Source organism: Oreochromis niloticus, linkage group LG15, assembly GCF_001858045.2.
Source record: "Oreochromis niloticus isolate F11D_XX linkage group LG15, O_niloticus_UMD_NMBU, whole genome shotgun sequence".
Classification (NCBI taxonomy): domain Eukaryota; kingdom Metazoa; phylum Chordata; class Actinopteri; order Cichliformes; family Cichlidae; genus Oreochromis; species Oreochromis niloticus.
The window spans coordinates 7923129-7949107 of NC_031980.2; the positions used below are offsets into that span (position 1 = coordinate 7923129).

The 25979-nt window shown below is 39.8% G+C and overlaps 1 protein-coding gene across 6 annotated transcripts; it reads left to right on the forward strand.

Moving 5' to 3' along the window:
- LOC100701168 (cAMP-specific 3',5'-cyclic phosphodiesterase 7B) lies at window positions 1-25979 on the forward strand. Of its 6 annotated transcripts, XM_005449574.3 has the most exons (15): window positions 1-318; window positions 3554-3614; window positions 5901-5963; window positions 9477-9860; window positions 13405-13494; window positions 15882-16045; window positions 16141-16204; window positions 16418-16513; window positions 17998-18098; window positions 19825-19956; window positions 20055-20146; window positions 20577-20721; window positions 20856-20952; window positions 21423-21503; window positions 22535-25979. In XM_005449574.3, exons 4-15 carry the CDS (start codon window positions 9545-9547, stop codon window positions 22744-22746), a joined length of 1590 nt encoding a protein of 529 aa, XP_005449631.1. In that variant the 5' UTR covers window positions 1-318; window positions 3554-3614; window positions 5901-5963; window positions 9477-9544; the 3' UTR covers window positions 22747-25979. The 6 variants fall into 6 exon arrangements, with proteins under 6 accessions (XP_005449631.1, XP_005449635.1, XP_013124310.1 ...); XM_005449578.3 differs by lacking the exon at window positions 9477-9860; XM_013268856.2 differs by lacking the exon at window positions 5901-5963.

A 25979-nucleotide genomic window follows, 5' to 3' on the forward strand; every position in this document is an offset into this window, starting at 1 on the left:
CAAGCACACACACACACACACAGCAGCAGCACGCGGGCAGGGGCGGAGAGGGAAAACAGCAACTTGGGTTTCACCTTTTAAAAAGCCCACAGTGTCCTTACCACGCGAGTATGATGAGGGGCAACCGCGAGAGGAGGATGAAATAGTTGTTTTAAAACAGGTGTCAGCTCGGACTCAGTCACCTTTCGTCCTGCTGTACGCGGTTAACTCCTGAGCTCCCCCGTGACATGAAAACAGTCCGCACGCGCCTGATTCCGTAGCGTTCACTTGTCATCTGCGAGCTGCCACGATGGTTAAATGTCCTGTTTAATGGTCGAGGTACGTAGACTGTGATTTTTTTTTCCCAGCTGTGTCGGCTGCGTACCTCTAAACAGACAGACTTGTTTTGTAATAGGCCTTAACGACAGAAAGCCGTTACACCGTAACGACCTGTGAACAGTCTTTGGCGCTAAAATGAGTTTTTGTAGTGAGCGAATACTGTTTATGGTGCATGCTGTGGCGTTGCATTAATACCGGATGAGCGTGCTAGTATTCTCATATGGGCTAAATGTTTTCACGACATGTAGCAAGCCAATAATGACCTTGTGTGTTTTTTTTGTGGTAAAGACTTATTGGTGCAGGCTTGTTCTTGTACGCCGTGTTTGCTGCAGTGTTCGGCCTTGTGTATTATTGCCATGTGTCACGTCAGTGTACTGACAGATTTACAGCAGTCAATCTGCAGCCTGGACACTGCAGACCACACGCAAGCAGGGGAAAGATGTGAAGTGGACTTGTTTTTGGCTGGGTTTGCTTGTGGTGTTTGCTGACATGCCACATCATATATGTTAAGTATAAGATGTTCAGTTATAAATGTCTAAGCAGATACTTGAATTGAATATGCATAAATTATTTACATAAGGTATGGGTAAAGAGGTGCATGAAAATTATTAATCTTAACCTTATTAACCTTATAAATAAATAACTCTAACCCTAACTAAAGGGTCTGTAGCCTATTAGAGAGGGTAGTTTTACAATAAAAGTTATTTCAGGAACATTGTAACCCACCTCATGGTTTTCCATGAAGCGTGGAGCTTACTCAGTTGTGGGGAAGATGGTTTAGCTGTCCCCACTTCTTGACTGTGTGGCATTGTAGTTCTACCAGCAAGTGTCTGGTAGATGATATTATTGAGTAATTGGTGAATTTGGGTTAGTTTCTGTTAAATTGTCATTGTTAAAATTAATTCCCTGATTTGATGTTTACTATTGTCTGCCCTCTGATATTTTGAATAGGTGCTGATTTGATTGTTGATAGACCTCACAGTACATTATGCACACTGCTTATTTCTTTTATTACATGCATCACTTAGTACAAGTGATGCCTGCACAGACCCTGCCCATAAAAACTTTTGAAGAAACTGCTCCATAACATTAACATTTAATATGTTTTTTTTTTTTTTTTTGACCACGTTCCACTTCAGGGTTTAATGAAATTTGTCAGATGTATATATGAAAAGTTTTAAACATCTGTATCCATGACTGTCACTGATCTGTTAGTACCCATGTGGACATTTAGCTACAGATGCAACCATTCATATGTTGTACCACATCCATTTTGTACTGGCTAAATATTCAAACATAAACATAGTGTAACGAAAATTTAAAACACTTCAAATTGCCATTTGTTTCCCTAGCACAAAACGGATGGGGGATAAATATCAACAAAAACAAAACATTGACTCCCCGCTATGTACAGGAGAGTGAAAAGCTGTGTTAGTCATAAGCATTTGAGAGAGAGAGAGACTTAAACTAGAAAGCTGGCCAGATGAAATGAGTAATGATGTGAGCATAGAGATCATGGAAAAAAATGACAAGACATGTCCTGTAAACATGCCATAACCACGTGGGCTGAATGAGCGAACAGTCACTGCCTCTGGTTTGCCTCCTTCCACCCGTTTCCTGCTTGACGGTAAACAATGTGCGCTAAATCAGATGTAAATCCTCCTACTCAAGGTACATGTTTATGACTGTCTTCCTCCAAAGGAGTAACAAAGAAAGAACATGTTTAATATTGGATAACAGATGATTTGTCAGGTCAGCTAGGGTACCTGCTTTCAGTCATATATATATATATATATATATGACTGAAAGCAGTCATATATATATATATGTGTGTGTGTGTGTGTGTGTACATATATATATATATATATATATTACATATAATATATATGTGTGTGTGTATGTAGTTTGTTCCCACATTGTACCCAGTCCCCTCTCACCCGTTTTCAAAATGCACATAGATGTCAAGCCATTATAACTATTATAGCCATTACTGGCTATTATAAATAGATGACCTCAATTGGGAAATGTACCGAGCTGTGTCTGACTGATCTACAGCACAGGACTCTGGGTTTTAATTATACTCAAGAGCTGACATCAGATCAGGGTACACAGGCAGATGTGGCACTGCTAGCAGGCTTTATCAATTTTGACTCATAAGACAGTCATGGTATTTTAATCTTTTGACATTCATATGACTTTGAAGGGACTCTTTGACATTTTGTAGTACAAAACAAAATTAAAAAAAAAAAACTTCCAGTGGGACAGTAGAATCTGAGCTGAGAGTCATAAACTCTCAGCTCAGGCCTAAGTTTAATTGGAGGGTGAGAGTAAAGTTTTCTGAATATATAATTGAAAACAATTACACAAACTCAGGGATTGTGACATTTTTGTGAAAATAATTCTTAACTGTAAACTTAATGTTAACTTGCCATGTACCAATGACGATAGTAACAGTGTAATAGTATCAGGTATTGGAGGGTGAGACTTGAGAAGAACAGTACTGTGAGTCTTATCTGCTCCATCTTTCACTATTAAACAAACAAACAAACAAACAAAACATGTGATTTAAATTAGAGACAAGTACACCTTTGATAGAAAATGACTAAAAAAGATGACTAAAGACCCCTGGCCGTGAGGGCCAACCATGTGGAAGCATGTGATTAATGCGAAAATCATTGCCAGTGTATGCCAGTATGCCGCCTGACCCACTTTTTAGCGTTGTTGGCCAAAACACAGACATGTCGCTACTGGAAGCACATATGCCAGTGTCACTGATTGCCCCTACCCTCTCTTACTCACTATGATGAATAATAATCTTTAAATAAATACCCTTCTTCCTTCCCTAAATTACTTTTTCAGTTTGACAAAGCACCCAACACAGGAAGTGTCCTGATGTGATGAAAGTAGACCAAAATCTCTTGAAATATTTGCTATTTGCTATGGTTGGATAGATAGATAATTTTTGGTTCATTTTTAGTTTAATTTCAATTTATAACTGTTCATTTAGAATTTCTCCTACTTTTAAGTGAGGGCTTGTGGGAAAAGAGTGCAGGGGTGGCACACCAGTGTGAAAACCGTCTGTGGCTTCACACGTAGGGTCACTGCGGCTTTTAGCACAGTTTCCTTTCTCACTAAACACAGTTCATTGATAGCAGTGTGCATATTTTTGGCCTTTGTAATATTAATGTCAGCCTTTCTTTCCCTTTCCCCTTTTCCCTATTCCTCTCTGTCACAGAGGTGTGGAGCTGTAGCCTTCAAAAGTTGGGAGCAGAATGCCATACAGGTTCGCATGCTGGGTAAGAACGATCATTGACCCGATTCCATCAATGCAAAAGGCTGTAAATACAACATATGTAGTCAGCTGTATTCTGGTAGAAGATAGTGTTTTCAGATAGTTGGTAATAGTGTTTCAGGCTTTCACTGACCTTTGGCCAAGAATAATCTCTATGTCAAACAGGGATGCATATTTCCGCTATCTCTGTAAACTGTCTACATTGTTCAGCTCTGTAGGTTTCAATACACAATGTGAAAAAGTCCAACATATGCAGGACTTAGCCTGCTCAGGCCATGTTTTTTAAGGCTTTGTCTTGAGAGGAGATATAGCTGTTAATCATAACTACAGTCTTAGACCTTGGGGATGAGACGATGAAGTGTAGCCACAACAGTGTGTCTAAAAATACAAATGCTGATGTCGTTTAACCCCTTACACCATGAATGTCATTGTAACTGTTATAAAAACACAACTAGCACTATTTCCTGAAAGCTGCTAAATGTGACACTTTCACTGTTGTCTCCTGTTAAGACTCACTGTATTATTTAACATTTTTAAAATACATCTATCCTTATATCTATCGATTTATCTATCTAAATGATGGGTAGTGGGTACAGGCTGGTTTAATGACTGTAGGCTATAACTAGGCAGAAGATAGACACTGTGATGACAGTACTCTTAGGGAAACTGAAACTCAAAATTAGAAAGGGGTTCCCATTAAAGAAAATAAGACACCTGAAAGAAGTCAGTGAATCAGCCGAGGTGATTTTCGTTCACAGCTCTGACTTTGACCCCCTTTAGCTTCACATGGTTTGTGCGGGAAATCCTTGACAATGCTTGAGTTTTACGGAGAAATGCTTGAAAACATTTATCTGATATCTTTATAGGTTGCTGTTTGTTTCAGTAGTTTGCCTGAGATCAATAAAATCATTTAGAGAAGATTTTATCTTTGTCTTTCTCAGAAAATGTAGGAGACGTTTGTCGATTATTGGATGCTGCTCTGACCGTGTGACTGTAGTGTGATCAGCTATTCTTTTTTTTAAGTCTGTGGGTGACAACATGTGGGGGACATTGCTGCTTCAATGAGCGCAGGCTTGAAAATAAATCATATTAAATTAAAGAAGACCCAGTCTTCAAGTCTCCTTCAAAAATCTAAAGGACAGAGAGTCAGTGGTGTCCAGCCATAAAAAGTGATCTTTATTAGAAAACCTACGAAACGTACACTGTTCACATCTTTTTTTCCCCTTATTTTATTTTTTTTACATGTGCACATGTTGTGTATGAGCTGTGTCTATCTGATAGATAATGACTGGTTAAACCATGGCACTCTGGTTAAAGCTGTTTACATGTCATGCAGAGATCTGGAAATGCATTACAATAATACAGACTGAAGCCATATGTGGAGAGTGAGCAGCCTGCTAAAATTCACTGTACGAATTACAAATGATTTCAAATATTCAAATGTGAGTTGAATAAAAATCTAAAGTATGTATTGTTAATGTTGATATAGCATTCTGCCTTAAAAGGAACACCTCAGACTTGAACAGAGAGTTATCACACACAGATATGTTTTTATTTGCTGGTGGTTTAAGTAAAAGAGGCATTTCTACTGTTCTCCTTAGGCTACAGAGATTTAGTGTTCCAATCAACCGAGCTAAAAAGAGTAACCCAAGGCACAGATTTTCTTATCTGGTACAAGGTAACCTTTAATTAAAAATTAATTCAAGCTTAATTAAATATTAATTCAACCAGTGCAATGTTTATGGCAGCAAGACACAGACATTTGTGCCAGATGTAATGTAAATCTATCCTTTTCCACAACGATGGAATGCACATAAGGTCACTGTGACCTTGACCTTTGAATACTCAGATATAATCAGTTTATGCTAAAGTCCAGGTAATTACATTTCATATTTGCCAAAATTGCAGAATTTTCCTTAAGGCCGTTGCATGAATGAATGGTGTGAACATATAGACAGTCAAGGGTTCAATCCTCTGAAAAAGGCTGTCACTAGTCTCAGCATAATAATATTCCATATTTAAGGGAAAATTTGTTTCTGGTGTGAATATAGTTAGATTCTTGGTGCAAGCACAGAGAAAAACTACAAATGCAGCCAACAAGAAAATACATTTTACACAAAATACCAAATGCTGATCTAAGCTACAATGAAACAACTATATGCTCTGCACATAACAATGATACATTTTCAATGAATTACTCTGTTCTGCATTTACTCTCACTGCCTGCTTCACACAGTTTCTCACAGTATGTATCTTTTATCTTAATGCTCTTTGTCTCGTGATTTCTTAGAATGAACTCCCTGCAAGTGATACGTGGCGTTCAAGGCTATGTTCCTGTCATGTGTGTGTGAGGGTGAGTGTGTGTGTTGAAACTTTTGTCTGCATGTGACCGTTTCTCAAGGAAACAATTCCACTGGAAAAACCAAAACTGTTAGTAGTGCATCCTCCAAATGAAGTGCATGTAAAGAGGAGCACATGCTATATCTAACTGGCTTACATTCACTGAAATTTATTCAGATTAATCGATTTCAGCAGCCACAGAAATACATATGTTTTCAGTAATGTAGCACAGATACTTCCATGTGAAAGTTCATTTTTCCTGCAGAAACAGAGCTTCTAACATCTTAGGGAGCTAGTCACACTAAAATACTAACAACAATATCTACATCAATTTTAGCTGTCATTATGATCTAGTTTTCTGCTTTTAGCACATTTTTATCTCACTATTATGGTTCTGAAAAGCTGGATGGATAAACTCAGAGTTAACAGAGACAACTGATAACCAGCAACCTTGTGATCTAATTTATCAAGGATGCCCAGTGTTGGGCTTCAATGCTGAGGAGCCTCATCAGCCTTGGTTCCTTATGAGAACCAGACTACATTTCAGTGGGTTTGAGAACTGAATATTCTGTTATTTAGTAAAAGAAAGTCGTGACAGGCAGAATTTATAGGCTGCACTTGTGAGTCATCAGTGAATTTCATGCAATAAGTCTTTCCAAAGGCAATGACAACAATGTTTCTAGATTTGGCCCCAGCAATTTTGCCATTGCCAGCTTCTTAGGTCCAGCACAGGCAATTTGCAGTGTAAATCCAGGTCTATAATGGTTGAAAAGACATAAGGATTCCAGATAGTTAGCTTTAGTTTAGGGACATTAGGTAGCGAATTTGAATGACTTCATTTTAATTTTGAAAACTCTCCATTTTCTTTTAACATTTCTAAAACAGAAAATCTTCTAAGAAATTAAGTGGGGGGTTTTTTCCAAATCTTCTTCTGCCACTGTCAAAAATCCTTGCTGTGTTTTGGCCCAGGGCTGGTTAGTCACCTGGACTGAAGAATTCAGAGCCAATAAATCACAGCAAATCCACCCAAGTGTTCCTGTGCCAGTGAGGCCTTAATGAGTGGTGACTCACAGCGTGCACCCCGTTTTACCCCCGAGCAGAAGAAGTTTATAATTTTATTCTGTTGAATCCTGCTCCTGTGGCATTGTTACTGAGTCAGTGCACCTGGGAACAAGGCATTAGTAAAAAAAGAGCTTGTATGCATAAGAGTTAAATAAACTATGCGCACGTAGGGGTGGGAATCTTAAAATAGCTCCTGATATGCTGATGACGCAGATTGCAAACTCTTTCAGGTGATCGGTCCACTTAGTTGTAATATTCACTGTCAACACAGTGTGCTGATTAGAAAACGCAATATGTAATAGGCTGCAGTGATAGGTGGCTTGCTTTTTGTGGTAACACCATTAAACAATATTCTGCTAAAGTAATCAGTGACAACTTCCCTCTTGTCTGTGTTTGAATATTTATTAGCACCAAGTCCTGTGCCATACAAATCCCATCCCCAACTTCTTAAGTTTGCCCAAAGTAAATAAATAAATAATTAAAAAAAATTTAATGTGAGAGTTGATGATTTAAAGAAAGATCTCCCACTCTGGAGACAGAACCTTGTAAAATGACACAAAAATTACTGCATACGCTCTGTCGAGATTCAACACAATGAACTCTGTATCCTATCTGTAAGATAGAGGCCAGCCATCCTTTGGAGAAAGTGCATTTCCACTGTCTCATTCTTTCATTCACTACCCAGAGCTCCTGACCATAGGTAATGGTGAGGGATGTAAAAGACCAGTAAATTGGCATCTTTGCCTTAATGCTCAGCTCTCGCTTCATTACAACAGACCAGTACCAATTGGCCTCTCAATTTCCTGCTCTCCTCTCCCCTCACCTATGAACAAAAGTTCGAGATACCCAAAACTCCACTTGCGGCAACAACCCGTCCAATCTGGAGTGTGCATGCCACCCTTTTCCAGCTGGGAATTTCAAGATCCTTGAGTGGTTAAAAAGCTGGTGCAGCGTTCCATGGCCACGGCAAACACTGCATGGTGTCTCCTGGATCTCAGGTTTAACTAACAGATGGACTCATCTCTGGTACCTTGCCCCAGACCTTCTTAGGGAGGCTGAATATTGTGATTGCCACCTGTAGTTGGAGCACACTCTCAAGTTCCCCTTCTTAAACATGTGAACCATCACCCATTCCAGAGACACTGCCATAGATCTCCACACAATGTTGCCGAGGAATGTCTATCAAGGCAGCCCTACAACATCCAGGACCTTAAAGAACTCAGGGTGAATCTCATCCACCCACCTTGCCACAAAACAGTTGTTTAACTCCCTGAGTGACCTCAGTGCCCCCTCGTCCCCCTAATTTTGCTTCCTTTGTAGAACCTGTGTCAGTGGGATAGAAGAAATCCTAAAATTATTCCTTCCACATCCTGACTATAGCCTAAGTTGACATCACCTCGCGTTTTGTCCAAATTTCTTCAAGGCTGACCAAAAGTCATGCTCACCAAAGACCTCCGCTCTAGAGTTTTTGCTTCAGCTACTACCAGAGCCACAGTTGGCCTGCAAGTACCAAAGAGCTGCCTTCAGACACCCACAAGCTAACCAAGCCCAATAGAATTCCTTCTCCAGCTTAATGGCTCACTTCACCACTAACGTCCACCATCTGGTTGAGTTTACTACCTCTATTTATGTTATTGTAATTTTCAATATCTCTCTTTGCTTTATTTTTTTTAAAAGTAATTTGATGCACTGGAAGTTGAACGGACATTATCTAATATTAGTAGTATTTTCTATTGTTTCCATCCAACAATGATGCAAATAATTGAAAAAAATGATTAACTGTAGGCCCGCAGTGAGTTCTTATAGTCTTGTCTGCCTTTAAATGCTAAATTTGTAAAGATAGACTTAACATTTTGAACTACTGTTATTGTGAAAATGAATTCGGGGGACTGATGCCTCTGTGTATATATCCTGCGTTCACCTCAAACAGCTTTGGTCTCACTATTCTCACCGTGTGACAGAAGCTGTGAACCGAAGCTCGACGGTGTTTCCCACAATCCTATTGGTCTGTCATTGGGCTAGTAGGCAGAGAGAGACGGTGTGTGAGCGAGCTTAGAGAGGGGGAAGGAGGGGCTTTTAGACTCCACAACAAGGTTGGCGCGAGTGAGATTGAAGAGGGAAGAGAGAATGCGGCAGAAGGAAGGAGCAGACTGTCAGTGGCTCTGGGACAGAGGGATACGCAACGATTCTCTTCTCTTGTCTTTTGGCTTTTCACGGCACCTCACTTTTTGTTTCTTTTTTGTCAGGCCTCACCTCTATGCTCTCATTCTTTCTGTTCGACTGACTTTCCTTTTACTGATACCGTGTCTCCCTGCAGTCTCTGTTACACTGTCCTACATCTAGACAACTCCTTCCTCCTCACCCATGGCTACCTGACAGTGAGCTTCTCCTTCTACCTTCTCTCTTCTTCACCCTCTTTATTTGTCAACACCACCATATTTTCTCACCCTGTCCTCTGTTTCAGCCTCTGCTTTAGTTTGATCTTTTTTGGTGCACCTGTCATCCATCCTTCCATCCCTGCGTGGTATCAGAATGCCTGTCCTAGAGGGACTCTGGGGCCCAGATCTCAGGATGCGGGACACCGGTCTTGATGTTGGGGTCTGTCCAGAGGAGCCTCCTCATTCTCCAGTTTGGGGTCCCCTCAGGACTCCTCCTGTTACATGTGGTGGCCTCTCGCTAGCACTGGAGCTACCAGCTCTTATACGGCAACTCAGAGCAGCGTGGAGAGCACGTAAGGGAGGCTCTCAGGGGCCAGAGAGAAATCAAGCAAGTCCTTGGGTGGAATCAGGAAAGGAGCAGGAAGAAGAGATAAAGCTGGACACAGAAAACAGGAGCGCACATGTGGAAGGTAATGCGTCCAAGTTTGAGAGAGCCAAATTTCATACGTCTCAGTTTCACACATTAGCACTGAAATTAGTTTAAGGTCTTGTTTTTTTGTGGTTTTGCAAATGCATTTCATTTTTTTATTTAAATATTCAGCTTCTGAGTCCGTGCCATGTTTTCACTGTTAACAAGACAGATTTGACAGATTGTCTCTGACAAGCACTCCTCAGGCCGTATGCTTACATGCGCGTGTGGTCGTACGCCACGCAGGTCGAAATGCAGTTCAGAGTAGTTCAGACAGCTGAGCAGAGTAGACAGTGAAATGAGAGATTTGGGCTGTAAAGCCAGAGCGTCCATTAAATAAAGCTGTGTTACCATCTGCTGAGCTGCAGCTGTCTGTGTGACATCATCAATCAAGCCTATGTCTCTTACTAACGAAGTTCAACAGCAATTAAGGACAATGTGTTTTATATTTAACAATCACAGTAATAAAGCATTGGAAAGTTGCATAGCATCAGTTGCATAGCATCAGTATCACATAGGATGTGATTCAAAAAACTTACGTTGACTGAGTATTTATGTATTGAATATTTATTTTTGACATTTAGAAGTGTTTTCGGCTTAATCTCTGGCTTTTTCTACGATATCTTCAGTTTGTCTTATCAGTGTTTAGTGAGACTTGACCTTTTAAGGAAAATTAACAGGTTTGAAGTCTGATGGCAACTGGAAAATATTTTCATAATAATCTGATGATTAAAATTGGAACAGCGTCGATTTTTAATAATGAATCGATGATTCATAATGTGGGGAATTACCTTTGCTGACTCAAGCAAGGGGGAAATGGAGAAATACTGTTTTCTGTCGGTGACTTTCCCTGTGATGACCTCATGCATGCGACGATTTCTTAATGAGGGTGAATGGCTATCTGCGCACTGTTTGATCACAGCACATACAAATGTGTGGAGACACTGCTGATAAGTTGTCAGTGGTGATTGTGAATCATTGTGACATTTACTGTAGCAAGGGCTTAAAGAAAGTGTCGCAAAGCACAGATGGATAGTTTTAAAAATACACAATAAACTTTGATCCTGTGGATTTGGATGTTGGTCTTAGCAAGACAATGAAGTAGAAGTGCACATACTCACAAAATAGGAAAAATGGTAGCATTACCAGTCGGTTTTTACTGTATCTGCTCTGTGTATTCAATGTATTTATCTGTGTATCCAGATGAAGCAGCAGCTGTTGGTGGAAGAAAACATCATCATCTCATGTGTTTAAAACGTGCTTTTCCTTTTGTTGTTGTTTTTTGGGGGGTTTAATGCTGGCACTGCATATGACAGCAACGCATCTGTTAAAATTTGAGAACAGCCCCAAAGTACAGTTTGTGCCCTAAACACCCACAGGTTCATGGAAGCCAAGTGAATGTATTCCTGTCAGTTCCCCTGTGTCTGCTCGCGTGAGTGGGCGATATGTGCCAAGTGTGCGATCTTGTTTTTGTATTTGGAATCAGGGATTTAACCTCATTTGCAAGCGTGCATGCGCACAACAGCACGGTCTGCATGACGAGGCGCATGTGCGTCGCCGCTTTTTTAAAACACCTCCCGACTGATTCACGTTTTCATCTGAAATGACCCAGTTTTGCGCATAGTGGAAACAATGACCTATTTTACCACACAGAGTTAAAGGAAAAGGGAGAGAAAGGGGGATGGAGAAGAGGAGCGGGTGGTGATGGAAATTATGGCTCATATTGAGAAGGGATGGGGTGTAGTTGTTGAACGGGAACGAAGGATGAGGGCACTAATGGAGAGGGAGGAGGATGTGGAGAAAGATACCAAAAATTAGGGGAGAAAATGAAAACTTGGAATGATGTGAATGAAAAATACTGCAGCTTGAATAGTGGGAGAGAGGGGTGGGGGTGGAATTGGTGTGATTGTGTTTGTCTGAGTTAGAAGGAGGATGATCTGTGACTGCGGTGTTTTTCCAGAAGATGTATTTCCTCCTCTCCTCGCGCATCAGAACACAGGATTAAGAGCAAAGAGGCCTTCCCCTTATTCTCCTTTTATTGCAAAAACTAGGCCAGTGGGACTCCTCTGCCTTGCTTTAGCAGGCTGAGTCACTTCCCCGCAGCACTTTGTTTTTGGTTTTTTTACATGTATAAATCAGGATTTATAACATTTGCGCCATATATTTTTTTCCTCCAAAGCACACACACACACACATGCAAACACAGCATCTACCTGCAAACTCCAACGCTTTGGCAGCTTAAACTTGCATAGCAAGATCTGGCAACTTGAGGGCGTTACCACAGTGACTCAAACCCCATTAACAGGTAGTTCAGTTGCTTTTAGCATCTCCTAAGCAAGACTCAAAGAGGTGATGTGATTTGGCAACCTTAGGGATATAATACGCTCCAGTTCCCCACAACTGATGTGTAAATTATTCAGTATACTCTTAGCTTATTCAAGTGCAAATTTTATCTGTGTGCATGTTGGCTGTGACTTAGGACCTAGTTCTTTTGTGTCTCCTCTCTGGCCTCAGAGTGTGTGAATTGCAAAGTGCTAAACAGAGGAAGTATTAGGAGTCTCTATTTAGCTTTTGTGCTCCTTCTCCATCAGATAGATGCTCACACCACAAGGAAAACCCAGAAGGGGACCTCTCAGGCTATTCAAGACTGTGGATGAGCGCTCACACAGTATGCTGAAACACTTGATGTCCTTTCAGGAGAAAATTTGCTGTTTGAAATCCATTGGCATTTATCAATATGTTCCCCAGAAAACATTTGTCAGCTGTGTAAACAGTGGCAATCAAGACAACGACTCGGGCTCTTCAAAGAAATCAATTTGTTTTATACCAGAAAAGAAAAAAGTTCAGGTCTTTCAATTAGTCTTTGGTTGTAAGACAAACCTGAAATTTGATTCAGATTAAAACCAGTTGAAACCATCAGTTTCAACTACACACACACACACACACACACACACACACACAAAGTTGAGGCAATAATAATCTGATAAAGGCAAAGTGTTAGTGTGAACCATTACAGCTGCAAGGTGGCATGAAATCCATTTTCTTCTGGCAAACCCAAATGAGATGCACAATGTCCTGGTTCTTCTGTGTCATCAAGGATCCTCTTGTTTCATGGGGGCTAATCTAAGAACATCTGAATCTGAATCCATGAGGCTGATTATCTTGACTATCTACTTTAAGTACAACACTGTTCCCAAAACCCTTCTGGCTGCTCTGTTTTTTGTTTTTTGTAAAGTTTTATTTTGCTGTTTTCACTGCTTTGAGGCATTGTAAACCCACACAGGTTTTTGTTTGTATCATCTCTGCTAAGCACATTGAGTGTACTTACAATGAAATGTCTTATATAAATAAAATTGCCATTGCCGTCAGCCCCTTGTTTGCTCTCATTCCGTCTCCGCGCTTCCTCTTGAAACGTTGACTTATTATTCATGGGGTATGTGTGCCACTAAAAGCCAGCACGAAAACATAATCCCAAATCTTTCTGTTTCTTTATTCATGTTTCTCGTTTACACCCCCCTCTTTCTTTCTTTCTTCTCTCCATCTAGCTGATGGCAGGCTGAACACTGGTCATGCTGGTGTGCTGCTGGCTGAGAGACGAGGCTCCTACCCGTTGATTGATCTGCGAATCTTAAAAAGTAAGGCTCCTCGTTTTTTTAAAAATACATGTAAAAAACTATTCTCCTTTATACTTCACTGGAAAATGAAATTTTCTTGGAACAACAATAAAGTGTATTTGATTGTTTCTGTATTTCAGTCTAATATTCACACCTACTGAAAGGTACAACACAGTGAAATTTAAGTCAAATATTTAATTGAAGGGCAGACTTTCAGTTTTCATTCAAAGGGTTTAACAAATGTTAATTAATTAAAACATTAATTGTTTGCAGCTCACACGCAATATAAGGATTGTTTTTAATACTTGGGTGAAAATCAGCCCATGACTGCCTGAAGTGTAGAACCCATGAGTATCATCAGATACTGTGTTTCATCACTTGGATGCTCTTCTGGGCGTTTATTGCAGCCACCTTCAGTTGTTGCTTGTTTGCGGGTTTTTCTGCCTTCAGGTTTGTATTTAGTAACTGAAAAGCTGCTCTGTTGTGTTGAGATCAGGTGGCTGACTTGGCCATTGAAGAGTATCTCATTTTGTTGCCTTGAGAGACTCTTGGGTTGTTTTTGGAGTTTGCTTTAGGTCATTATCTGTTTGCACTGTGAAGCTCTGTCTGATCATTTATGCAACATTTGGCTTAATCTGAGCAGAGAGTGTAGCCTTGTACACTTCACAATTCATCCTGCCACTTCTATTATGCAGACACATCATCAATAAACACCATCCAGCCATACATGCCTATGCCATAACATTACCTCCACCATGTTTGACAGATGATGTGGTATGCTCCGGATCATGAGCCGTTCCTCTCCTTCTCCATACTTTTCTCTTCCCATCATTCTGGTCCAAGGTTTCACCTGTAAGATTCTTTTTTCTTTTCCAAAACTGTGAAGACTCTTTTAGATGTTTTCTGGCAAAGTCTAATCTGGCCTTGTTGTTCTTGAGTGTTTACCAGTGGTTTGCACCTTCTTGTAAACAATGATACACCTCCTCCACAGGAGTGTTCATGACTTGGTTAGATGTTGTGAAGTTGTTTTTCTGAACCATGTAAATAATTGTATCATCATCCACTTTAACTGTCTTCTGTGGTCTTTCAGGCCTTCGAATTTTACTTAACTGGTATTCCTTCGTTTTAAGAATGTCCCAGATTGTAGATTTAGCCATTCCTAAACTTTTTGCTCCTTCTGTGATAAGTTTGTTTTATCAGCATAATGTTGGCCTCTCTCACTTGCCCTGACATCTCTTTGAATCAACTCCAGATATTGTCTGTTTCATTTGGGAACAGGCCTCATCTGTCCATGAAACTGCTTGTCAGTCAATTGTTATGTATTATTGTAGGGTCTACCTTACAATATAAAGTGCCTTGAGGCGACTGTTGTTGTGATTTGGCGCTGTATAAATAAAATTGAATTGAATTGAATTAAATTATTGTGTTAAAGAATGGCTGTAAGTCATAAACAATGAATGCACAATTTTTTATCCCCCTTATACTAAAGCAGAAAGTCTGCACTTTAATCACATCTATTTTTTCTTTCTTTGATTTAAAATCCGCTGATGTTGTTCACAGAGGCCAAACAATGTTATTGTTCAAAAAAATTACCTAACTGTACATCAGGGTGAAGCAGTGTTAGTCATGTCAACCTAAGAAAGTGCTCAAATTTCTTAGGTTTTTTTTTTCTTGTTACATAACAATTACAAAATACTGTCCTTGTAAACCACAAAGGCCTTCTAGACAAGACTGTCTAAAAATGGCACAGCTATCCTAATTTTTAAACAGTCTGACATTCCCCCCTCCCTTTTTTTTGCTTTTTACTAAGCTGTTTATTTCAGCTATAAATACATTTAATGACTAACAACACATGGTAAAAACAAACAAACAAACAGCTTTTATGAGTGCTTCTCATTTTAACATATATATATTTCTCTTGTTTTACTGGCATCAGGTTGGATGTGATAGGCTACTACTGCCAGATGGTGGCAGCAATGTGCCTGTAAGCAGTTTACTGAGCATGATGAAACAATAACAAGAAGAAAAAAACAAAGCAGTAAAACGTGTGCCACTGTGAAATTAGATGCTACTGTATAAACAGGAAAAACATGCAAAGCCAGAGACAACCACAGCTTTCATGAAGGAGGCCGAGTGCAAACTCATATCACAAGTCTACCACAACTATGCCCAGTCATTTGAGCAGGGGTGGAAGAGGGGATTTTCAAAGAGTAGGCAAATACCTCCTGGTGAATAAATTATTTTTGAAATTCCCACCCTTCGTGATAACGGGTTTTTACCTAATGTATTTCTCTTCTTGGTTTCTGTAGAACAACATACCATTTAAATCCTGTAGGTCACCCATTTGTGTAGAAAACGTGTTGCAGCTATTCACACAACACGCATTTTCTTTCTTTTTGTAATTTAAGCCAGTGCCCAACAGGGGGAGGTAGAGACCGTCACCAGGAGAAAGGTGAAGCGTCTCCTGAGCTTCCAGAGATACTGCCACGCCTCTAGGTTGCTGAGGGGGTTAGTTCCTCACACCCCCAGGTCCTTACACTTACTTGATGATGACTACCTGGGACAAGCTGCTGTGAGAAAACACACACACACATATTCATATGTAGTCAAAGCCATACACATATTCCCAACAGATAAAGTCTGACAATTTTCTTTCTTTCTTTCTAGCACATGCTATCAAAAGTAGGCACATGGAACTTTGACATTTTCCTCTTCGATCGTCTTACAAACGGTGAGATGATTTAATATTAAATTGGTTATTTTCATAAACTTGTTTGACCTGCATGTACAGGATACAATCCACCATTACTCTATGCATGCTTCCAGCACAAACTCTGTATAAAGTTTTTCCATATGAAATGTAAAAGGTGATTTTTTTTAACTTGGTGGACTTACTGATCTGAGCTATATGAATTCTTTTGAATATCAATGTTGTGTGCTTTAGGTAACAGCCTGGTGACTCTGATGTGCCATCTCTTCAATGTCTACGATCTCATTCACCACTTTCAGCTGGACATGGTCAAACTTAACAGGTTTCTTGGTAAGCTGCAATAAAGTGTTAATAGTTTTTCTAAGTTTCCGACTTTAGGAATTCGACACTTTCTCAGCTTTAAAACACTGCTGTCCTTACACATAATTATTTCTCCTGCCTCCATAGAAACATTACTTACTATGAAGTGCGCCTGCACTGTCATTTTGGCGGGACTGAAAGCTGAGAAGGAAAACTCACAATTGCCTTTTACTCAACCAGTAAATCATTACAAAAGAGATTCTGAGCACCAGCAACAAATCTGGGCAAAGTGATAGTCCTCACATTCCTGTAGTAAGTGAATATTAACCCAGTAACCATAGCAAGCTAAATGGTACCTCATAGATACTGCAGAGTAACAATGAGCTGCGTGTTGTTATGGCAACAGAGCACACAGTCAACATTGTTTTGTAATTTCACACAGCAGAGGAAAGAAACACAATCTATGGGTTCAAGTATAAATGAATTTTTGCACAATGGAAATGAGATTTAATGCCCCGCCAAAATATAGTTTTTCACTCTTATTTATTTATTTATCTAATTATAAGATCCAACAGAGTAAGTGAGAAGTTTGATGTTGCAACATTCTTACTGCACTGTTGTTTACTGTGGAGACAATTTCGTGAGTGCTCTGCAGCCCTGAAAACTTGTAGACTTCTGCTGGAGTAAACCAGACTAACCTGTCAGGCATCAGATAGTCTTTAACCAACCAGCTTGCTAGTACTGTGCAAGTCAGTGTGATGTCTGATTCTGCTGGGTGTAATGTAAAGATAATGCAGGAAGTAGTGTGGTAAAATCACAACAAACAAGTATTTATCATTTCCTGTAGTGAGATTATGTCTTAAGCTGATCATCTCGAATGCCAGCTGACCCGATTCAGACATTGTCTGGACTTTGTGTTCGTAAACCAATCGCAGTAAAGACATTGCAAGTCATCAGAATTTTAAAAAACTAATTACCCATTTATAGGACTTGCTAAGAAGTAAACACATCACTCACTGTGTTCACTCCTTCTAAATCAAACTCTGTTTTTTTTCTATCGCGGTGCAGTTTGCTTGTGCAGGTGTGAATGTGGTTACCACACCATGGTGTGACTATGATCCAAGCCAAGTACCTGGGGTATGCTGCCTATTTGAGTTAAATATCTTTCTGTAGCTAGGTACACTTTGCATTCTGGGATGCAGCATAACATGTGATTGGCTGCTTGGTGTGCCCATCAAAATAAAGCCCTACTGCTGGCTGCATGGATTCTCAACTGGGCTGAGGATTCAGCTCCCACATACCAAGAGACCATTAATAATTGACATATGAAACTATCTAGCAGATATATTTGTATCGCAGGCCGGACGTGACACCCTTGGACCAGGGTAAACAAACTGTTGGTGTGAAAACACCCTTAAAATCAAATAGAGAGTGAAACAGTCAAAACAGTAGTGCAGGTCAGTGGTGTGAAAGTCGTGTTTCACAGGGTTTGGCCTTGTGTTTTTCTTTGCTAGGCATGGTGCAGGAGGACTACCACTCCCAAAATCCCTATCACAATGCTGTTCATGCTGCTGATGTTACTCAAGCCATGTACTGCTACCTAAAGGAGCCCAAGGTAATGAATAATACTGTATTCACACACGCGCGCTCTGCCTCTCTCTGTCTGTCATACTCACACTGTAAGACCTCACCAGGCTAAGCTTCTCCTTGACATATTCTATTAGCTTTGTTCCCTCAGGGATAATTCCCGCTCACTTAGACTCGACGACACATCAATCCATAGCCCTGAGAACTCTCCAAAGCCCTCTGACCAGATTAAGCTTCTCTGCATCTTTCCCCTTTTTCAGTAATTGCTTTTGTGTCCTCTTTTGCTCTGCGAAGTGCTTTGTGATGCTTCTATTTCGTTAAAAGCCCTGAATGAAATTCAGTCAGCACATGTGCACCGGTGTGTCATAGACAACAAACATCCCTGTATAAGAACAGGCCTGGAGGTCAATATTGTATGATTACATGCTATGCTTTATGCTATGCATCTAGGCTTTAACTGCAAGTACTTTAAATGGCATGATCCACAATTTGTTTTCTCCAGCAGGTAATATTTTTAGGTTGGTGCTATGAAAGTTAGAGGTGCTTTATACCACATTCAGATCTACTGAATCAGTAAAGCACAAGAATCACAGACCAAAACACTCACGTTGTGTAGACACACACGCACACACACACACATTTTATCTACAGTCTAAGAAGCTGTTTTTAAAAGTGCTACAGTCATCAGGCCACATAAAAAATTGAAAAAAAAAAAACAAAAAAAAAACATATGACAGAGTGCCCACACAATGCTTCCAACAAGTGGATTTCCTTTGTTGCCTTCTCTTTGGAATGATTCTAGTTGAGTGAATTTATAAAACACATATTTTAGCCTGGTTTCTTGAAAATTTGTGTCAACGTCTGACTAGGGTTGTCACAATATTAGAATTTTCAACTCCGTACCAATACCTATGAAAATACCTGATACCATTTTTAGTATTGAAAGGACGATTTTGACCCAATCCTGCAAAAAACAGAAGTAATGGAGGAGAAGTCGTAGGTCAAAAAAGTTAACTTTAATTTGGCAACTAAATTTTTCCTAATTCTAGTTCAATGTAACAGAAGTATTTAAGATTAACATTAGAGGTTTTATTCATTTTACAAATATTTTAAAAATTGCATAACAGTTCTTAAAGGTAAAAATATTTTAGAACCTACTAATAAACAGGGTACAACAACACAATAACTAACACATCTTAATAATCAAAATATTGTAGAATAAGAGTATTATGGAAAGATTACAAATGAACTTTAGATCCACTCATACAAGCATTGTTTTGTCTACACCGAAGTGCTTTCCATCCAACATTCACACTTCATTGAAGGTATCAGACAGCAACTTGGGGTTCAGTATTTACCCCAGTGATACTTTGGCCTGCAGACTGGAGCAGCCAGAGATCAAACTACCGAGCTTCCAACTAGTGGATGATCTGCCCTACCTCCTAAACTACAGCTGGTGTAGCCAGTAGCTACTTAAACACGCAGATACTGTTTTTTTTGTTTTTTTATGCCACTGCATGAATGTTTAAAATCTCATACACAGAACCTCTTTTGTAAGTACCAACTGTAAAAACAGACCCAAGAAGTGGCAGTAATAAGAAAACTGGGCACTTGTCAGACTTAGTATTATTCTCCAAAGAACATGTGTCTTTTCACAACCTTTGTACATCAAGCAAAGAAGTTTTCTTTAAAATTTCTTTAAAATGAGTCCAAGTCTTCCTCCTGTGTAAGGAACAAACATTGCTGTGTTGTAGCTGGCAGAGCATCTGAGTCCTCTGGACGTATTCCTGGGTCTGATGGCAGCAGCTGCCCATGACGTGGACCATCCTGGAGTCAATCAGCCCTTCCTCATCAAGACCAGACACCACCTGGCATCCCTCTACCAGGTACACACCAGTTTGCAGATGGATGTCAGCGTGTGGATGAAGGGCCTTGTGTCTCGGCCTGTTTGAAACACAGTTTGGTTTTTATTTGTCCTGTCTAGAACACATCTGTGCTGGAGAGTCACCACTGGAGATCTACTGTGGGCATGCTGCGAGAGTCGGGACTGCTGTCCCACCTGCCTGCTGACATGTCGTAAGAACACACAAACACGAATACAGCATAGCAGGCTGATTTGGAAATTTTTAAAGTGTTAACTACTGTAAAATTTCATTGGTTTAAATGGACAATAGGCAGACTTAAACTTTAACTTGCACAATATAATGGCTCTAAAATATATATCCATCTGTGTTTGGACTGAGAGCCTCAAGTCCACTATGCAAGTCTTTTTGGAGGGAAGTACTACTTTATACAATTGAAGCATTTTTGCTACTCTTGTTTCTTTGTACCATGAGTCTTTGAGCCTTCACAGGAAGGTCAGAGGTCAATCTCAGTATGTGAGCGCCAACCAAGGAGCTCTTGATGTAGGAAGTTATTGTAAAAACAGTTGTTGCTCGGTTACAGGTGGAGTTGAAAGTGCATGTTTTGCTGTTTCGTCTTGGTGACGCTTCCCTCTTTTCTGCAGGCGGGACATTGAACAGCGGCTGGGCTCTCTCATCCTGGCTACAGACATAAACAGACAAAATGAGTTCCTAATGACCTTCAGAGAACATCTGGACAACCAGGACCTGGATCTTCAGCTGGCTTCACACAGACACTTTATACTGCAGGTATAGTACACCGTCTCCATTTCTCACAGCAATTCTTCCTGTGACTTCAGCTTCATTATATAAGCTGAATTTGAATGAAAACCTAGTCTACATTTACCGTATATGTGCATTTCTTTCAATTTGCAAATCTGCAGATTGCGCTCAAGTGTGCAGATATCTGTAATCCGTGTCGGGTTTGGGAGCTGAGCAGGCAGTGGAGCGAGAGGGTGTGTGAGGAATTCTACAGACAGGGTGAGAAGATGTCTTATCTCAATTTATGTCAAGGCTTTCTCAAATTATCAGTGACTCTTTGAGTATTTTCATACTTTCACTATTATTCAGTGTTAAAAACCAAATTTGCATTTCTTCATAATACCATTTCATTGTTTAATAACAGCAATACTCTTTCTGTCTTGCAAAGCAATTAAAAAATTCTAGCAAAACTTCATATTGATGTAAAAAAGAAAAGAAATAGGACATCTCTAAATGTGGGATAAATTAAATATATGTTGTTTTATCATAAATGTACTCAATTTAGCCACCACAGCCTACTAGTTATGCAGGGATGTCATTTTTGCAAGCAAAGACATCACTGTGTCTGAAGTCTATACACAGTATTTTGCTTTTTAACAATTTCAAGCAGTCAATACAGAGATTAACATCTGTATCTCTCTTCATTATGTCTTATATCTGTTTTCTGAGTTCTGGCATTTAACCTGCAGGTGACCTGGAGAAGAAGTTTGACCTAGAGATCAGTCCTCTCTGCAACCAACAGTCTGACTCTGTCCCAGCCATTCAGATAGGTGAGCTCTAGAGTGCACTCACAGACACACAACTGCACTTCACAGGGGCTCTCTATGTACAATAAATGAAAGCACAACCCCTTTAATTCTAAGGTTTTATATATCAGGAGTTAATACAGTTTATCTGATCAACTACAAAACATCAAATATTTCACTGTGTCATCAATTGTTAAACAAAAACTAAGCCAAAAAGGAAGAAGCGGTTTGTAAAGGGCTAAGTATATCTTTACTGCTTCCACAGAAAACTGCCAAAAAACCCAAGAGCTACATCTCAGACTCTACAGGCCTCAGTTAGCATGTGAGATATTAAAGTTCATGACAGTTCAGTCAGAAAAAGACTAAACAAGTTTGGCTTGTTTGGAAAGGTTGCCAGGAGAAAATGAAACACAGCACACTCATATCAGCAAGGTGGTGGAGGAGTGATCATTTGGGCTTGTTTTTCCAGCAACAGGACTCGGGCACCTTGGAGTCACTGAGACGACCAATTCTATAGTCAGCTAAAGCTGGGCTAAAACTGAGTCGTGCAACTTTTCAGTGATCCCAAGCTCAGCAGCAAATCTACAACAGAATGGCTGAAAAAGAAAAGACTCAAGATGTTACCCAGTAAAAGTCCAGACCTGTGGCAGGACCTTAATAAATGAATGGCCACAAACCTCAATAGCCAGAAGCACCATTGTAAAGAAGAGCGAGCCAAAATTCCTCCACAGTGATGTGACAGACTGATAAAGTCACACAGAAAAAAAATTACTGGAGTTATCGTTGCTGAAGATGGTTCTATAAGATACTGAATCACCCTACGTTTGCATTTTGGCTTAGCTTTGTTAAAACAATAATGATGGTGTAATATGTCATGTTTTTTTTTCATCTCAGGTTGTATTTACCTACATTTAAGACCTGATGATGGCTAGATTTTTCTTTTATTGTGTACTGATACGGAAAAACTTAGAACCAAAGGGAGTGCGCTTTCTTTTCGCCCTGTTTGCTAATGCCATACTGTGTGTACCTAACAGAAGATGTCTGTGTGTTTTAAGGTTTTATTTCCTACATTGTGGAGCCCTTATTTGAGGAGTGGCACCGCTTCACTGAGCCCAGCCTGCTCAGCCAAACAATGCTGGATCACCTGCACAAGAACAAAGCTAACTGGAGCAGCTTACGATGCGCTCACACACCTTCAGACGTGCAAAGCCGCTCCCAAGCTGAGGAGCCTGAAGGAGAAGTTGGAGAGGGATCGGACATCCCTTAATCTCCCTCCTGTTTCACGGGGTGTTTCATCTTCCTTTATAAATGGAGGAAAGGAGTATTTTCAACTCCCCTGTTGTGTCCTCCAGGGTGTTTGCTCCCACAGCCTTTTGTCCACGGCTCTGAAAGTGGGAGCACTGGATGAGAGTTTGGCTTGGATACGTGAGAAATGGGTCCCTCTGCTGGAGCAGAGGATTGTAGCGCTGCAGGAATGATGAAAATGGAGGGAGATTTTCACAGTTACGCAGTCAGGATGGATGATCTTAGTAAATTAATGCAAATTTTGACAAAGTCATGCCTTGCTTAATAACCTGTTGATAATATGTGCTTCAAATTAACCGAGGAAAGTGGGAACAGAATGAAAAGTCTGGCAGAAGAGGATGAGTGAAGACAAATGTTAGTTTGTGATTGTGCAATGCTACTGGAAGAATTTTTAAAAAGCCAAAATTATATACAAATCAGCTGGACTGTGCTGGAATCATGATGTAAAATCGATGAAAAAATAGGTGGAATATATAAATATATCAAATATACTATGCTTTTTAAACATTTAGACGGTATATATTAAGCTCTTTACACTTTTTCCTCTTTTTGTACTGCTTGCACTCCTGTTGGATGCTTTTTCAATCAAGTGTCTCACTTGTCTACTTTTCACTGAAGTGCGTTTTTAACTAAAAGCACTAAGTTGGTATGTCGAGGTACTGTAAATTGTAACATGTATTCTGTTTTAACCTGTAAGAGTGACCCAGATGATAAATACACTTTCTGACTTATACGCACGCACACACACACATACACAAAAGTGGCATCAGGCGCTAGATGCTGAACACCGACCGTCAGGTGGATGCTTTTTTTTTGGGACTCGAGCTCACTCGCCGAACGCAAACGAGAGCCATTTTTTAACAAAAAACAACCAGTTTGTCTTCATGCAATGTTACGCTGTGTAAATACTGTGGTATACAACCTCAGCACTTCACATGCCAAAATCTCAGCAATGTGTTCATCTACTTACAGGGTACGGTCACTCTTTGTAACAACTTTATAGGTGCATTTATTTCTAACCTCACTTTATAAGCTCATATACAACAAAGCCTTAACAGCAACTTGGTCTGTCTGTGAAGCATATTGTGTAAGGAGTTTTGTTTTTGTTTTTTGGAGAAGTTTTCTTACAGTGTATGCCTGTTTTTCTTCAGCCATACCAGCATATACTGAAACACACGCACAGTGCTGTAGCAGCTTGTTTCCTGATTGATCTTTCACCCGCTATCGGGGTCAGATTAGGTCGTACAACGGATAAACAAGGCCAAGGTGCCCATATACCGTTATGACACATCATCTCACTGCTTTGTTACCTCTCTCAGACTTTTGTAATTGGTACAGTATCCTGTCTTAGTGTATGCCATGAAGAGACTTGGGCCAATTAGTAACTGCAAATACCTCTTAATTCTAATTTATTCTGCAGTGTTACAGAGAAGTATATGCCATAGTTATTAAAAATCTATATGGTTTAAATAGTGTTTATAATATGTATTATGTCAATGGTGAAAGTCATCCATAAAAATTAAAATGTGTGTAAATACTGGTTGGTCCAAGTACCAAACACACTGCTGTTAAACAGTCTATTTTTTAGCACTCTGCTCTGGTTCTATACAGTTTGGGTTGTCACATGTATGCAGTGTTTACAGATGCCCAGGTTTTCCTGAGCTACAAAGGAGCTTTACAATTCCATCGACCCAGCCGACACGCAGTTTATTCTGTACACAATGTGTTCTACAACATAATTAAAGCTCCAGTAATCACATGTTCACAGAAAGTGTAAGATTAATGACATTTCGATGATGTCTTTTTTTTTTCTAAAGCTGCGCTAGCTGTGTTTTAATGTGCAATAAAGTTAAAAGTCACTGGCCGAGTTGTATGAAAAAGGCCGTATTCATATCTGTAGCTCTGGTTATTAATGGGTAAATTATTAACGTGTCTTCACTGTAGCACTCTGTTGGCTTTGCTCAGACTCGCACTGTTGTTTGGCGTGCGCTCCTATGTCACTGTTATCACCTGTGAAAAGGTTTAATTACTGCATTGGTGCACACTGGCCTGTTTGATTGCATGAAGTGACAGCAGAGAAAGTTTACCGACTAATTCAGCCTCGTTTTCATTTGTGAGTTTAGCTCCCTTTGCCGAGAGCAAACCTGTTTTTTTTTACCATGAATACAGAGTGAAAAACATATAAATATGCTACCTGAACAGTATTGAATTCTTTTTAAGTCACACGTTACTGCCATACTGTAGACCCAGTCCAGACAGAAGGCCTCAGACTGCCTTGTATTCGAATACCTCTCAGAATTAGCACTGATACAGGGTAACTGAGCCATACTGACTTTACTTACTATTATATGTACTGTATGTCTATATGCCAGAGTAATTATAGTATCGATATTACCATAAATATATGTCACGAAAAGGAAGTCTGTGAATTTATATTTTGATTCTCTAAAATAACAGTCACACCCAGCTGTTTTTTATACCTTATATATAGCATATACTTGTAGAGCAACATGTTACAGGACGTTTTCTGTGACGTGTCCTGTGAATCCTCTGATTTACATCCTCTGAGGGTATTCCGCAATCAGCAATAACCGATTAACTGTTTGCAAATAAAAAAGAAATATAATGCCGCCGCAGATTTTAATCTCTCCAATAATTGAATGTCCTTCATTGCGTATAGTGCAGTAACCTAATGATTTCTAGAGAAAGTGAATGCAGTGCTTAAGACTTCAATATATAAGCTCCATTCTCAGTTCTTCTAGTACTCCTCATTCTTTAGCTTAAAGTTCCCGGTCAGTTTCTGACTGTGAAATCTGGATCTTTTTCTATTGCATGCTCTTCATCTGCAAAAGGAGTCTTCTCAGTTTTAATTGTTCATATTTCTGTGTGAGCTACCTTTTGGACGCTAATTATTATTACTACAGCGCATAATTATTAGCACAGCAGCTGATTTTAACAGAATATTTTTTGAATGAAACCTTTCACATAACGCTCTCAATATCCTGTATCACTAATAGAGGGAACTGGAAATGAAAGAGCTGTTTGCACTATGTCTGTCATGCAGTCTAAACAAGAGTCTCTATATGGAAGGGTGGGGTGTCTGATGGGTCCTCTGACTGCTCGACTGTACATTTGTGTTCTGACAACCACCCTCTGAGCACTGTGAACAATATAATAAAAGATTTTCAATAACCA

Excerpts from the sequence above, each read along its gene's own strand:
- LOC100701168 (XM_005449574.3), top strand. The coding sequence starts at position 9,545 with ATGCCTGTCCTAGAGGGACTCTGGGGCCCAGATCTCAGGATGCGGGAC. Across the intron at positions 16,514-17,997 it reads CAAACTTAACAGGTTTCTTG|GCATGGTGCAGGAGGACTAC; the intron begins GTAAGCTGCAAT and ends TTTCTTTGCTAG. Across the intron at positions 19,957-20,054 it reads ACCTGGCATCCCTCTACCAG|AACACATCTGTGCTGGAGAG; the intron begins GTACACACCAGT and ends TGTCCTGTCTAG.